Below are 17,126 nucleotides of genomic sequence, written 5' to 3' on the forward strand. Positions count from 1 at the left end.
ACTGTTGAAATATTCCTCCCAGTATAACGGAATCAATGTTGTGACTGGCCCTGTCTTTGACTATAACTTAGACGGACATTACGACACACCAGACCAGATCCAAGAGTACTTATGCTTCTCTGCTCACCTCTCTGTCCACTTGGTCAATGATAATAATACTGTCTTAAATCTTACTTATGAACCACAGTAACCTAACAAGTGTGTGTGTGTGTGTGTGTGTGTGTGTGTGTGTGTGTGTGTGTGTGTGTGTGTGTGTGTGTGTGTGTGTGTGTGTGTGTGTGTGTGTGTGTGTGTGTATAGGTTTGTTCCGGGCACTCGTATTCTCATCCCCACCCATTATTTCGCAGTCCTAACAAGCTGCTTGGATGTGACCCAGCCGGTACATGAGTGTGATGGAGAACTGCACACTGTCTCTTTCATGATACCGCACCGCCCAAACACCTCTGAGAGCTGTAAGGTACGTACACACACAACAGCTCACAAATGTTTACTTTAAATGAACTGCCAAAGTGATTACAGAAGTCTGTGACAAAACAGATGTTGAGATTACAGGACTTTTCTGAGTCAAATATTTTATGTCTTCGATGTCATAACTGTAACTCCATCTGTCATGCCCACACCGTTCCATCTCATATCTCAGATTTAATTGAAGGATTAGATAAAGATTTATAAAGAAATGGTGGTGAGGAAAAAAAAAACATTTAGAACTGTTACACACTTCCTGCCTTGTTGCCATTGAACACAAATTGAAACCAACCGAAACAGATTTATCATTGGAGTTTTTAATTGGGTAAACCATTGTTACTGAAGCATTGCTGCAAGATTCATTAATTTATTTGGTTTAATGTTCATATTTACTGAATGTTTTTTCCCCAAACCATGTGGTTGTTACATGGGTTAAATGATTACCCTTCTAAACTGGACTTTTTTGTGTACAGAGCAACCAAGAGGAGTCTGATTGGGTAGAAGACCTGATTTGGTTTCACCAATCACGTGTGAAAGATGTTGAGTGGCTGACAGGACTTGACTTTTTTCAGAACAGCTTACGTCCAGTTTCCGAGATTCTACGGGTTAAGACACGTCCCACAGCTGCAATTAAAAGAAAGCAATAAAGCACTGCTTGATGAATTTTTGTATATGCATGGTATTTGCCTTTGTAATTAAATCTATGTAAGGATGAAAAAAATCTATTGGTGCAAGTATTGTAATATGTAATCAGTGCAAATGAGACTTGCTGAAAGAAAATGTGAACATTTGTGTTGTAACACTCTGAACTATTTTTATTTTTCATATGTATTTACAATTAATATTTGACTGATTTAACGTCTGCTTCAACAAAAACTTGCTGTGCTATGTCTGCTTCTCCTACCCTTCATTTCTTCGTCCTTGACCTGAATGTTTCAGTGCAGTGTTTCATCGCAGGAAATTGGAATTACAAGGCTCGGCAGTCTATTATTTCAGAAAACAAACCTCCTCATGTTATTGCTGTGTGGTCAATGACAAATGCTGCTTCTGGGAAAACCTGTATACAAATGTGCCCCGAGTCTCCTGGACAGATCAGTAATCTGCTCTCATGTATCAGGGTGAGTGTAGAAGAAAAATGCTTCTGGAAGTAAAGATACTGGCATCCAGCACTCGGGGGCTGTAACAACCAGAAATATGCCCCAGCAGGCGAACTAAGCTAGCATGAAGCCGAAAAATAACAAGTCAATAAGACACATAACACTACCTGCATTGCAGATGTCTCTTCTGAAATTCCAGATTATGATGGATTCATGTTATTTCACTGGAAAAGATCTTTTCATTTTTATTTCAGTGGTTGTGCACCAATGTACTATACTATAACTGTATATTCTCAAACATACAATTGAGAAATACAAGAAATAACAAAAAAAGAGAGAGACCCTTTGATTTACCTTCATGGCCGAATTGACAGTTGAATTAACTTGTGTGACGGGCAGGGTGAGCGACTAAAAAGGAAGTGATCATGCCAAGTCTCAGGGAAAAAGGATGGTTTAATAGAAAGTGCGCAAACCAAAAACCCGTGCAATAGATCCAAATCAAGGATATAATGACCAGCGGTCAACTGGTACAAAGACAAGACATATATAGGCAAATAAACGACCCTCAAGTGAGACGGATCACGGGCACCGCCCACCTGAGGGACGCACACGACGTAACAAAACAACAACAACAACAGCCGCTGTGAACGGAGGCGACCGGTAGGGGGCCGCCTCACCGTGACAGACCCCCCCACCAAGCCGCACTCCCCTCCACTGGGTGTGTGGCACACAGCGGCTGCACACAAAACACGAAGGGGCAGGAAGGCAGGGATAGGCAGGGACACACCCCCTACAGTCCAGGAGCTGAAACACAAAACACAGAACATTCATTAGCTCACCTCCCTGGGCGGGACCCTGGACCGGCTGGGCCGTTAACAACACAAAACCACGCCCTGGTCGGTCACAGGGCCCTCACGCCCTAACCGGCCTTCAGCCGGTGAGCCCCACAGATGTGAGGACGAGCAACTACGGCTCCTTTCTCGTCCCTAGTGTATGTGTGTGTGTGCAGGTTACCTCCCTGAGGTGTGGCTACTTCACCTCCTGGACTTACCTCCTCCCAGAGCTGACCCCTGCCTTCTGCTAGGGGTCACCCCAGCCTCCTGGGGAGCCAACCCCTCCCGGGGCCCCTCATCGCAAGGTGGACTCCTCCACCCAACCCAGGAGCGCCAGAGACCAAGGCCCAGAGCACCCCCATCGCAGCCCCAAGGAGCAGCCCCAAGGGCCTCCTGGTCACCCCCGGCAGGAGGGAGGATCTCCATCTTCAGCAGGAGCTTCTCAGACCGGAGCCCCCATGGTCCACAAACGTCCGGGGGCCCCAGCCCTCTAGGGAGGGTTCCGCCGTGCTTTTGTGTTGTGTGTGTGTGGCACGGCGAGGACCAGGGCAGTCTCCTTGGGGAAGCTCTTCGTGTTTGTTGTTTGTTTGTTTGTTTGAAGAGCTCCGCCGTGCTTGTGTTGTGTGTGGCACGGCGGAGCTCTTCAAACAAACAAACAAACAACAAACACGAAGAGCTTTCCCAAGGAGACTGCCCTGGTCCTCGCCGTGCCACACACACACAACACAAAAGCACGGCGGAACTCTTCACAAAACACCACGCAGACAAACACTTACCACGAGACATGACCACGAACAAAGGAGAAAGAAAAGGAGACTGGCGGCTTCCGAAAGTGGCTGGTCATTCTGTGACGGGCAGGGTGAGCGACTAAAAAGGAAGTGATCACGGCAAGTCTCAGGGAAAAAGAATGGTTTAATTGAAAGTGCGCAAACCATAAACGCGTGCAATAGATCCAAATCAAGGATATAATGACCAGCGGTCAACTGGTACAAAGACAAGACATATATAGGCAAATAAACGACCCTCAGGTGAGACGGATCACGGGCTCCGCCCACCTGAGGGACGCACACGACGTAACAAAACAACAACAACAACAGCCGCTGTGAACGGAGGCGACCGGTAGGGGGCCGCCTCACCGTGACAACTTGAATGTCTTGTATTTTCTAACATGGAGAAGGCATATTTCCATCATCTAAGAGACTGATGGTGTGTAGTGGTGATGGTGTAGAGATTTTTCATGCTTCCTTCTTCCTGAAAGCAGCATCAGCTGTTGGACCAGAACAGCCTCATCCATTCTGCTTTGGTGTTTTGTGGTACTCAGAAACAAAAGATAAAGAGGTGAAGCTATGTAATATAACATGAATCACATTGATACATAACTGATTAACCACATCCACTGATATGTAAATGTGCCATATTTTGTCAATTGTGATTTTTACACCCCAATCGAAATTTGTCCTCCGCTTTTAACCCATCTGTGCAGTCAGAACGCACACACACACACTAGTGATTACTAGGGGGCTGTGGATCACACATGCCCAGAGCGGTGGGCAGCCCTAGCCCGGTGCCCGGGGAGCAGTTGGGGTAAGGTGCCTTGCTCAAGGGCACCTCAGTCATGGCCTCAGGCCTGGGAATCGAACCCACGACCCTCCGATCACAAGACCAGTTCCCTAACCGCCAGGCCATGACTGCCCCCCATATGCTCATATTCTCTATGATAAATATGTTATATGACATATAAGATATTAATAAAATATACATACTGTTATACCCTGTGTGTGTGTGTGTGTGTGTGTGTGTGTGTGTGTGTGTGTGTGTGTGTGTGTGTGTGTGTGTGTGTGTGTTGGATAAACTCATAATGTATAAAATTCAGTTACAGTCTGCTAATGAGTGGATTGGACAATATTTACAATATCTACAATCATCTGCAGTCCAGGCTGGGTCAGTAAGGGCGTTTGCATGGCGCCATTATATTATACTTCAAGATCTGGAGATACTGTGACCTCAGTTGTTTTATATCCCATAGTGGATTGATGGAAATACATCAATCCACTAGTATTTTGGGGATACTGTAGCCCTCTATGAAAGTCCTGAATTTCACATGAAAATATTTTATACTAAGTCCAAGTCAAATTTATTTATATAGCGCTATTGATTACACGTTGTCACAAAGCAGCTTTACAATTGTGTGAGTCCAGATCCCTAATGAGCAAGCCAAAGGCGAGAGTGGCAAGGAAAAACTCCCTATGATGGTGGGATTAGGAAGAAAGACTCATTGAGAGGCCCAATAGCACAAGTCCGTATTTCTGGTCCAAAAGTAGTTCTATAGTTATAGTTGTGGTTCTAGTTCCCAGGCCAAGTAGTCACAGTCCCTTCAGTGCAGATGGTGAGCCTCAGGTTGGAGCTAGCATCAGCACGTCTTCTTGCAGAAGTGACACATCCAACCCGGGCATCAACACATCCACTGGCACGCCAGACCATCTCCTAGGTGCTTGTAGGTGCTTGCATGGAATCATTTTAGGTAGAAGCATGCAAAAAAGATACAATACAATACAGGTTGAGTGTGTGGACATCAATTTAAACAACCATTGATTTAAACAAATATAGCTCACGTGCCAGTGATTAGTATGTGGCTCCGGCAGGCTAATCTATAGCAGCATAACTAAAGGGAGGGGTTCAGAGGTGACCACAGTCATGAGGGCTCACTGAGACATTGCTTTCCAGCAAAGACATTGTCACAACTAGAGTGATGCCATGACACAGCTGGATGACAGCATCAACATCTCAGATCAGTGGCACAAAAAGGGGGTATGCAGCGTATGCGAGGCATAGGGGTGCTGCACTAGAGGGGGCGCCAAATTGATGCCAGAAAATTATTTGCCGAGTTGGTGGGGGTGGGGGGTGGAGTGCGGGGGGCGCCGATAGTATGTTTGCTTACACCTCAGAAAGTATGTAGTTGCAACCCTGTCTCAGATTACCAGAAGTCTCAACGTCTGGGGGCCCCCGAGCCTCAAATCTTCACAAGGGGAATATTAACATTAGGCTTGAGATCAAGTGACTCACCGGTGCGTATGGATGTGTCCAGATATTTATATTAATATCGCAGCTATACAACATCGCAGACACATGGTTCATACATTTTCGGAAAACTGGAAGCTTTCATTTTAAATGTTAATTCATGTTTATTCAGTTACTGAGGAGTCAATAACTGAGTGAGTTGAAAACATGCCCATATATGGTTTGTAGTTTCGCGTGTACCTAAGTTTTACTACCCTCCCCTGTGTGACTGCCCTCTCCTCATGTTATTGCGAGATTCAAGTGTCATTTATTACATGACCAATGACCTCACTAAGTACCGCCCCTCATTCTGTAGCCTGCGGGCAAAGTGTAAACTTCCTGTGAATCTCCTAAAGCGATATCTCCTACTAGCTAGCTAGCTAGTGTGTAGTGATCTACATAGCAGTGATGAAGGTATGTTGAAATCCTGAGGGGTTTGATGAAAAAGTATAAAAGATCGATGACTAAATTAATGTTATTTTGCAATATCGCTCACTATAATTGCAGAAACTACACAGATAGGTTCGCGATGTGTGCTACTAACTAGCTAGCTGCCTGGCTAGCTAGAAGATACTTCTGTGCAAAATTCATGTCATTTATTCTTAATAATAGATAAAATTATCTATTATTTTTTATGATTTCGTTTTTTACTTTTGCCTAAATGTTTGCTTTGTAGATTGCTGAGTGTGAAAGTATAGTATAGAATAATATAGATGATTGAATATGTTTTGGCTATGTTGATCACTGCTGTGTACAGTTTTTGTTTGTTTTTTCTAGTTGCACATGAAGGTTGACATTTTGATACACCATGAAGCTTGATATGTAATACAAAAAGTCATTGATCAGTCACATTTTATCTCAGATCACACCTTTATGTAATACGTGGTCATATAAATATGATTTGTGCATTTTTTTGTATGTATGTATTTTTTCTATATACTACTTTGTACTTGTATACTACTATATATATTACATTTTTCACTATTTTTGTGAAGCCAACACTTGAGCAAACGTATATCAAGCATCAATATAATTGATCTCTTTGAGTAAAGGTGTGGTTTCATATGAAAATATGTTGAAAATATGAATTCATATTTTCAGGTTTAGGACCATATTATTTATGTATGCAATACTCTAAGTCAAATGTAACCTCATTAGGATGAGGGCTGAGATTGTTCTGAATATTTTGATATGAGATATGTGGGTAAAATGCTATAATTAAGTATGTTTACAGACAAATGTATGAAAACATGCTTTAAACAGAAAAAAGTCCTCAACCTGGGAGGGTAACACCACACCTTCTATCTCTTCATATATTTCTGCTCTCTTGCCTGTACACTTAGCCACACACTTAACCCAGACAGGCAACGGCCAGGAACATGGCAATGCCAACTTGGAAAATGTAACCCGTAGGCACTAAAGTAGGAGATGGATCCATAAGCAGAAACAGACTTTAATGGGAGGGCTGGGCAGAGGCAGGTCAGAGTCCAGAGACAGTCTGATAATCCAAATAACAGACAGGTGAAGGCACAAAGGGGCTCGACCAGGGGAGAGACACAACCAGAGGCAGAAAGTCCAATCCAGATAAACGTAGGCAAAACTGCTTAGTATATTGTCACTGAGAGTTCAGCAATACTTTACAATGAGAAGGTGACCTGCTGGGACATAATTAGGGTTCTATAATGAGAAACAGGTGTTAGTATTCTGGAGATGAGGACATCTGGTGGCCTGATGTGGAATCGCTGGTAGACGTTACAGAATACATACCTACTGGATCAAGACAAACACAAAACAAAAATGAAACCAAATAATTAATGCTAAATGTAGTCTAAACATTTTTATAATAACCATCAGTTTACATTATTTGGGATTGTGCTAATAACATTTTTGTACTTGAAATGGACTTTGACAAAAGGTGCCTCTTTAGTTTACCTAACAGCTTCTTTACACAGTTCAAAACACAGTTCAAAACACAGTTCAAAACACAGTTCAAAACGAATTTAAAACTTTTTAACCGCAGCTAATGAAGCCCAAGTGCTATTTAGATGCTTCTATTTGAGGGTTTATAATAGCAAAATGTTAACTTACATATTTTTTAATCCTTAGACTACAGTGTTTTCCCTAACCTGCACATTTATCAACAGTGTTGGTGTAGATAGAAACGTGCGTCAAGAATGATTAGCAACAATAACCAAGGGACGAAGAATCTGTGTGCCTCCTTATTTTCCCTCAGCTGTCAATGAAATAGTCAGCCGACTAATTTCACAAAATCTTTAGGTTTAATTTTTTTAACTTTAGTATCTTAGCTGTTCCCTGTACTGTGTTCTTCTGGACAGAGATCTCTGATGTAGTTCCCTCAAAGCAGTGACTGAGAAGCTTCATACTGCCAAGGCTAACAAGCTATCATCCAATCGAATTCTTCTGGATCGTTCTGCTGTCTTTAATGCGGTCAACCACAACATCCTTATTTCTGCTCTTTCTGGCCTTGGTGTGTCTGGCTCTGCTTGGGAATGATTCCAGGCATATCTGGAAGACTGCTCCTATCAGGTCCTGTTCTCTAACAATGCTCTACAGTCATGGCCAAAAGTTTTGAGAACAGGCCATGGACCCAAAATCTCTATGTTTTGTTCCCTGAGCCATTTAGTTATCACCTTTGCTTTATGGCAAGGTGCTCCATCATGCTGGAGAAGGCATTTTTGATCACCAAACTGCTCTTGGATGGTTGGGAGAAGTTGCTCTCTGAGGACATTCTGGTACCATTCTTTATTCCTGGTTGTGTTTATAGGCAAGACTGTGAGAGAGCCGATTCCCTTGGTTGAGAAGCAACCCCACACATGAATGGTTTCTTCTTTCTGTAAAGGATGCTTTACAGTTGGCATGAGACAAGACTGGAGGTAGCGCTCACCTCATCTTCTCCGAACAAGCTGTTTTCCAGATGTCCCAAACAATCGGAAAGGGGATTCATCAGAGGAAATTACTTTACCCCAGTCCTCAGCAGTCCACTCCCTGTACCTTTTGCAGAATATCAGTCTGTCCCTGATGTTTTTTTCTGGAGAGAAGTGGCTCCTTTGCTGCCCTCCTTGAGACCAGGCCTTGCTCCAAGAGTCTCCGCCTCACAGTGCGTGCAGATGCACTCACTCCTGCCTGCTGACATTCCTGAGCAAGCTCTGCACTGCTGTTAGCCTGATCCCGCAGCTGAAACACTTTAAAGAGATTGTCCTGGCGCTTGCTGGTCTTTCTTGGGCACCCTGGAGCTTTTTTGGCAACAATGGAACCTCTCTCCTTGAAATTCTTGATGATGCGATAGATTGTTGACTGAGGTGCAATGTTTCTAGCTGCGATACTCTTCTCTGTTAGGCCATTTTTGTGCAGTGCAATGATGACTGCACGTGTTTCTTTAGAGATAACCATGGTTAACAGAAGAGAAACAATGATGCCAAGCACCAGCCTCCTTTTAAAGTGTCCAGTAGTGTCATTCTTACTTAATTATGAAAGATTGATCTCCAGCCCTGTTTGATTGATCACTCACACCTGTGTTAATGGAGCAATCACTGAAACGATGTTAGCTGGTCCTTTTAAGGCAGGGCTGCAATGAAGTTGAAATGTGTTTTGGGAGATAAAGTTCATTTTCTAGGCAAATATTGATTTTGCAATTAATTGCTGTTAAGCTGATCACTCTTTATAACATTCTGGAATATATGCAAATTGCCATTATAAAAACTGAAGCAGTAGACTTTGTAAAAATTAATATTTGTATCATTCTCAAAACTTTTGGCCATGACTGTATAGTCTTTGCCTTTATTTTTTCTCTTCAAAATGGCACTCTTCTAGTCTGACTCCAGTCTGGCCAGTGCAAGAACTCCAAAGTTGCTATCTGACCGCTCTACCTGATTGCTCTGTCTAGCAGCTGTTTGGCAGCTGTCTGGCCGCTCTACCTGACTGCTGAATGTGCACAGATGGTCTCCTGACGAGGAAAATAGGGTGCTTCTTGTTGAAGCATCCAGGAGGCGTTAGTTTTGGTGAACATGCAGTACAGGACCAACACAGACTACAAGCACATTTAAATACACTGACACTAACCACACACACGCAACACATATTGTTAACAAGACAAGGGCCAGGTGAATCAAGTAACGCACACACACTTACACAAGGGAGGAGTCAGCTTCTTCATACAGCATATAAAAAATGTGCTCTGTAGTAAAAATCTTGTGAATTCATTTGCACATTAATCATTGTTTAAATTGTTATAATCCTGACAGGTACTGATTAAGTGGTGTTTATTTATTTGTAGTAATAGCACGGTTTGCCACGCTACTTATAACTCGTGGACAGGATAAGCTTCGGCTGTGAATGGCAAACATCGAGAGTTGCCACAAAATCCAATTGGACTCATTTGATTCGTGCAGCATGAGTCACAGTAACCATACTAGAGGTGTCTTCAACTAAGGATTTTCATAGTCGAATCTGATTTGTCAGATTTCCCCTTTAGTCGACTAATAGTCGAATCGGGTTTTTTTTTTTAAACTAGAGCACCTTAAACGGGATCTCATTCAGGACTTTTTTCCACTTCAAAATAAAAACCTAAAACACTCAGATAAATGAATAAACATGGTAGGTTGGCTTTATTCAGCTTTTATTTATTTATGAAACGTTAGACAACATTAACAAAAAAGTCACCGACAGTCAGACAGGCACTGTGCAAAATGTCAAAAATATTTTAAATAAAATATGCCTGCCTGAAAAAAAAAAAATTGCCAATCGTTGAATCAGGGTTTTGTTTCCTAGAGCGCCTTTAACGGGATTCCATTCTCATTCAGGACTTTTTTCCACTTCAAAGGTGTCACGGTGAGGCGGCCCCCTACCGTCCGCCTCCGTCCACAGCGGCTGTTGTTGTTGTTGTTGTTTGGTGACGTCATGTGCGTCCCTCAGGTGGGCGGAGCCCGTGATCCGTCTCACCTGAGGGTCGTTTGTTTGCCTATATATGTCTTGTCTTTGTACCAGTTGACCGCTGGTCATTATATCCTTAATTTGGATCTTTTGCACGGGTTTTGGTTCGCACACTTTCTATTAAACCATCCTTTTTCCCTGAGACTTGGCGTGATCGCTTCCTTTTCAGTTGCTCACACCGCCCATCACAGAATGACCAGCCACCCTTCGGAAGCCGCCGAGTCTCTTTTTCTTTCTCCTTCGTTCGTGGTCATGTCTCGTGGTAAGTGTTTGTCTGCGTAGTGTTTTGTTCGAAGAGCTCCGCCGTGCTTTTGTGTTTTGTGTGTGTGTGTAGCACGGCGAGGACCAGGGCAGTCTGGAGGAGGGCGTCAGTGAGGCGCGGAGGGCGTCAGTGAGGCGCGTTTGTATATATGTATATATGTGTGTGTGTGTGTGTGTGTGTGTGTGTGTGTTCTGTGCAGGTGCTTCTCCTTGGCAGTGTTCCTGGACCTTGTGGGGATCTCCACATGGCAGGAGCCCCCTTGTGTTGTGGGGTGACCGGAGCCCGGTCATGAAGAGCCCCTCCCTAGAGGACTGGGCCCCCCGGATGTTAGGTCTGAAAAGCTCCTTCTGAGGAGGGAGATCCTCCCTCCTGCCCGGGGTGACCAGGAGGCCCTTGGGGCTGCTCCCTAGCCCGCGTCGGGGGTGCTCTGGGCCTCGGTCTCTGGCGCTCCTGGGTTGGGTGGAGGAGTCCACCTTGCGATGAGAGGCCCTGGGAGGGGTTGGCTCCCCAGGAGGCTGGGGTGACCCCTAGCAGAAGGCAGGGGTCAGCTCTAGGAGGAGGTAGGTCCAGGAGGTGAAGTAGCCACGCCTTGGAGAGGTAGCCTGCACGCACGCGCACACACACACACACACACACACACACACACACACACACACGAGGGACGTGAGAGGAGCCGTAGCCCCTCGTCCTCACACCTGTGGGGCTCACCGGCTGAAGGCCGGTTAGGGCGTGAGGGCCCTGTGACCGACTGGGGCGTGGTTTTGTGGTGTTAACGGCCCGGTCGGTCCAGGGTCCCGCCCAGGGAGGTGAGCTGTTTAATGTTGTGTGTTTTATGTTACAGCTCCCGGACTGCACACACATCATTTAAAAATATTTATTAACAAATTTGGATGATTTTATTTGACAAAAGGCTATATATAATGAAAACAGACATTTCATGTAACAACTAATGCTTAGCAGCATCCTTGGGCACCCCCATGCAATGAGAAAGGTACATTCGACTATGACGTTCCAATCGAATAGTCGAATCAGCGACTATTGCAGGTCACCCCTAAACCATACATGTATTTTCTTATTGAACCTTTAAAGTCTTTAAAGTGGTTTGCTCTATGTTCATGATTGATGTTTGTGGAACCCATAAAGAAAGCTAATATGGGAAATTAAATGTGGTATTGCTAAGCAACACGGAAACAGGAATTGTCTATATTTTTCCTCTGTAAACATTGGTTCCCAAGTCTATGGCTGTTTCTCAATTCAGGGGCTGCAGCCCACGAAGTGCGCATTTGTAGGCCGGTTACGTCACTGCGCCGCGACGAGGCTGTCCCAATTCGTGGGCTCCTTCTTATGCGGCCGACGAATGTAGCCTTCAAAACTCCGAAAACGAAGGATGCATCTGAGTATCCTTCGCGTCCCGCCATATCCCAGGATTCATTGCTCTTATGAACAACAGGCGACATGGCGGATGTTCGGGCCGATGAATTCGTTTTTAAATGTAGGTATTTTTTTAATATGGACATTTATACTGCAATGAGATGCTAAATAACATCAATTATTAATGATATTGCAGGTAAACCTGTGCTTTGATTATTTACTAAAGTGTAACGTTTTTAAAAATAGTGAATTTTGTTATTAAGTTATACTTCCCGCCAAACATGTGAATACATGTTCAATGCATTTTCTTTTAGGCATTTGTGGGTGATGTGATATAAAACGCAAGTTCTTATTTTTTAGGGACCAAGGAAAAAACGGAGCAGTTTATCCGATTGAGGGCTGCTAAAGAAGCCATGTTCACTGGTGCAAAGCACTCTGCCAGTGTGGCATGGAAGTAAGCTTGATCAATGGCTTATCTTCATTCACCTGTTTTCTAATAAAATTGTACAAATTTAGACACCCACATTGCCAAAAAAGTCCGCATATTGCTGGTGATGTTGTTTGGATGTTGTTGTAAGACTGTACAGCCACCTAACAAGGCTCAAAGTTTTATTTATACCACCAATATATGTTGTCCTTTATTATGTCACTAGGGCGGTTCTGGAGGAAATGGGCTTGCAGGGAACTGTGACCGCCCTGCAAGCCAAAAAAAAGTGGGACAATTAAAAAAAAAAATAAATAAATACAAAGTATGTAAAAATAACTTCTAGTATTTCTGTAAATTCCGATTAATTATCCCAGTTCTACAAATAGCATTACTAACATTTCTTTGCTGTCATGAATGATTTCCTGTTTTAGGATAGCAAGTATCCAGGGTCAGGTGAGGGAGTTGGTGGCAAACCCACTGCAGAAACTTGGCCCTGGTTTGTCCTTATGGATGAAGTCTTAGGACAGCGGCATTCAACAAACCCCCCTGTCCTAATTGCCTCTATTCCTGAGGACACACCAGGGCCAAGTTCTGCTGTGGGTGGCCAAGGAGCTGAGAAGGAGGAGAGGGAGAGAGAGCCACAGAGGGAGAGAAAAAGGAAAGACAGGGATGAGGAGTGGCTGGACCTCATTAGGGAAGATATGCGGCTGCAGAGGGAGGCAGAGGAGAGGAGGGCACAGGAGAGCGCACAGAGAATGGACAGACTCTTTTCACTTTTAGAAAAAATGATTGAGAAATAAATTTGGATTAATTCAAATAAGTTCTTTGTACTGGCTTTTATTTGCAGTGGTCTTTTTACCTTTTTCTAAAAACATATTTTAGAATATAACGTTAATAAAAGAAAACTGTATTAAAAACATTTAAACAGAGCAAATATAATAGTATTGTTACGTCCCCCTCTCTATGGGTGCACAGGGTTGTCACTGGGTGTAGGGTGGAATATGATAAATACACGGCACAGAGTCAAGCTGAGAGCAACTGGATGTTTTACTAGTCCAGAGAGCCAACACACAAACCAGATGTACATAGACAGAAGTCTAGACATAAGTCGTAATATCTCAAAACGGGCTAAAGATGGCAATGCCCAATTACCATGCACATACCACATACACAACACAGGTCTGGCTACGGTGGGTCACAGGCGGCATCAAAGCAAGGAAAGAAATATAAGAAAACTTCCCTACCTAACAAAACCCCTAACCTAACAAACATACAAACGTGATGCCCACCTCCTTCCTAACATCTATACAACAAAACAAGGCTACAAACAAAAGAAAAAACACTGACCATAGCCTCCCACATGAACAGTGAGTACAGTGTACACTCTGGGGTATACAGGAAACCTGGTAACCCCCTTCACACACCACATGAAACATACAACTAGAACAATGCTGGCTTTCTGCACAACACACCACTCAGACACACAACATCAGCATCAAAAAGCAATCAGGTGTCTCTCTCTCCCTCTCATCCGTCCTTGCAGCCACCATTTATTATATATATATAAATAATAATATAATATATAAAATTATAATATAATATATAATAACATAATATATAATATATAAAATTATAATATAATATGTAATAATATAATATATAATAATATAATATATAAAATTATAATAATATAATATATAATAATATATATGTATAATATATAAAATTTGTTGAATTAGGCTGAGCAAAGAGTCCCTGGTAATGCTGGCAAATCTGGGATGGGTTGCCACAAAAGGTGACCCTGGTTTCCACTTCTCAGCAGGACATCTGGGGTGGACTGCAGAGCCATTAGTATGTTCTCGTTCCACTGTCCACCACTTTGTCCATGGGCTGGGCTTGCAAGGCTGGCAAACTCGACAGCTGCCATGTCACTAAGAAGATTATTAGAAAGTGTAATTAATAAAAACTACCAGAGTTTGAACATTTGAAGTTAACATCAGTTAGTAAAATGTGTTTTACTTGCCTGTCAACAATAATTATGGTCCACTGGTGCCTCCTCCAGAGCAGAAACCTCAGCAGAAATCTGGTCTCTCCAGAAAGCGCCACTAACTGCCTCCTGGTGAGCCTCCCCCTCATCCTCAGTGTCGTCATCAGGCTCGTCCTCCGGGGCCATGATGTCACCAACCCCAAGGCAGATGTTGTGGGGGACGGCACATGCTGTTATGACCTGAAAATGTAAAATGAGTCAAATTCAAATAATTGTATGAACTCTGATAAAACAATTTTTGTTATTATTAAAATTAAGTTCTTACATGAGGTGCAAAGGTGTGGTGGACCGCCAGCGCTTGCAGAAAGATAGCTCTAAATCTGCTTTTCATCATGCCAAAGGCACGCTCTATAATGGAGCGTGCCCTGGAATGATGGCTGTTAAAGCGCTGGGCAGCCACACCTTGCACTGGCTTCTTGTATGGAGTGATGAGGGGGAGTGGTCGCTGCAAGCAGGGGTATCCTCCATCAGCTAGGATAAAGTGCCCTGGAGGAGGGTAGGCTGACCTGTAGATTGGGCTATAGCGAAGCACCCTCGCATCATGGACCGACCCAGGCCAGCCTACATATGTGTCTATGAAACGGCCCTGATGATCACAAACTGCTTGCAGGATGATGGATGCAAACAGTTTTCTGTTCTTGTAGCAGAGACCATCAGGGCCGCTAGGTGGCTTGATCCGGACATGACAGCCATCGATTGCTCCAGCAGCTTTTCTAAAGGCATGGTGTCTTGCCAGCCTTGCAAACCCTTCACACACACCTTCCAGGTCTTCAGGTGTCTCTGGGAAGTGGATGACCTTGTGGCGATAGGCCACCAATTCCTTTGTCACCCTGTGTACGATGCGGTGGACAGTGGAACAAGGTATATCAAAGGCTCTTGCGACCACCCTGTATGATGTCCCACATGCCAACCAGAAGAGGACAACCAGGGTCTCGATTGTGGCACCCCATCCGTGTCATCGGTTCTGATTCAGCAGGTTCATCACCACTGCCAGGGCCTCTCTGCTCAGCCTGAAATCAGTTCTGGTGTCCTCACCATTAAAAAATCTTTGGAGCACGGGAACTGCAAGATTGATTTTGCAGTATTGGGGACTTGTCTGTTAAAAAACACAAAACAAATCAGAATAATCTACAAAAAGGAAAAAAAAAAACACCAACACACACATCCATATCCTCCTGAGATCCTGCCATTTCATGAATGACTGTATAAATATTTTCAATGTATTTCATTAATTTAGAGAATAATATATCATTTTTATATGAGGTTTGTTTTAGTTCATCTTAGGCTTTTGGAGACAAATGCACCTAACACCAAAGTAAATTAGCTAGCTGCGAGCACAATTCTAATGTGAATAGTGAAATGAACCTGAAAGTTGAGCTTAAATACATTTGTATAAAAATATACCTTGTTACAGTCAGCTCTCAACCTTAAATACACGAATGGCCTGCGTTGACGAATAATGCCTAGTTCTTCGATATAATTAAACAATAAAAACAGAAAAAATGCGGCTTCTGGCTCCATTTTGTAGGACAGCGCACTAACACGTACGTAACGTATGTAACGGGGCAGAGCGTGGTCACGCAAACACACGTCTTGCGAAGACTAGACTGTCTCATTTAACAGCCGTGAGATGCAGCCTACCCAGCCTTCGAAGTGTGTGGCCACCGTGGGCTGCGGTCTACGCGGTCTACGTAGGCTGCAGCCCCTGAATTGAGAAACAGCCTATGAGTCATTAGCAAAAATATCTGAAAACATCTGGCATTCCTTCATTTGTGTGGAATTCAGGTTAGAGATTAAATAAATACAAATGCAGAACAGCATCATGTCACTAGTTTATGCTAGGTCATGATTTTGTAATTCATCTTTATTTATACACATTCATGGGATTCTCTAGTTTCCGATTGTAACGTATTGATCAGGCAGACAAGGATCCAAGTGCGGATAACAACAACTTTTATTGAAACAGCAATCACAGAGCACTTGAACAGGCGAGATACTCCGTTCAGGGTGTGTAGTGCAGGAGTGTTATAAACGTAGTCAGGACAATCCAGGGTCATGCCGGTGAGACAGAAGCCAGGAGGTACAGAGGGACTAGGCAGGGAACGAGGTCTAGGAGGAGAGCAGAGGTCTGTACACGGAGAAGCAGTAACACTGAGAGAACGCTTAGTACGTGGCATGGCAACAGAGAGAGGAGGAAGCTTAAATAGTTACGAAGGGGGAGGGGCGATGAGTAGCAGGTGAACTGCATCGGCACGGTGATTATGTGCTGTTCCTGACACCGATGCTGTTAATACAATATACAGTCATCATTTGCTGTGTAAAACAATTATTTACACATATAATGCAATGATCTACACATGCAAATGATATATTGACAGCATGAGAGAATCTAACTCATAGGTATACTCTTTGAACAGACTCTTTTCTTATTTACATACAACCCTGGTCTGAATCTAAATACAAATGTTTTTCAGAAAAGATATATGAAGTCATCAGCTCTTTCTCGAGGGTTACAGTGGATGTTCCTGTTAGGGTTTTCTGATATGACTGAACCTTCCAGGGCTCTAGTAGTCCATGACTCCTCTTCCTGTGCTCCGACCTTTTTTGAGGGGTCATG

At 43.5% G+C, this 17,126-nt stretch overlaps 1 protein-coding gene across 2 annotated transcripts in view; it reads left to right on the top strand.

Annotated features, from left to right (window-relative positions):
* Positions 1-2,845, top strand: part of LOC143514617 (venom phosphodiesterase) — a 24,150-nt gene extending 21,305 nt beyond the window's left edge. Inside the window, exons 22-24 of one of the 2 annotated variants that reach the window (XM_077006030.1) lie at positions 1-105; positions 301-457; positions 939-2,845. The exon at positions 1-105 is cut by the window's left edge and continues 28 nt beyond it. In XM_077006030.1, the coding sequence (XP_076862145.1) occupies positions 1-105; positions 301-457; positions 939-1,112 (436 nt within the window). In that variant the 3' untranslated portion in view covers positions 1,113-2,845. The remainder of the gene's footprint in view (positions 106-300; positions 458-938) is intronic. The other variant, XM_077006031.1, reaches the window with a different exon arrangement.
* Positions 2,846-17,126: the final 14,281 nt, after the last annotated feature.

Source organism: Brachyhypopomus gauderio, chromosome 5, assembly GCF_052324685.1.
Source record: "Brachyhypopomus gauderio isolate BG-103 chromosome 5, BGAUD_0.2, whole genome shotgun sequence".
NCBI lineage: Eukaryota > Metazoa > Chordata > Actinopteri > Gymnotiformes > Hypopomidae > Brachyhypopomus > Brachyhypopomus gauderio.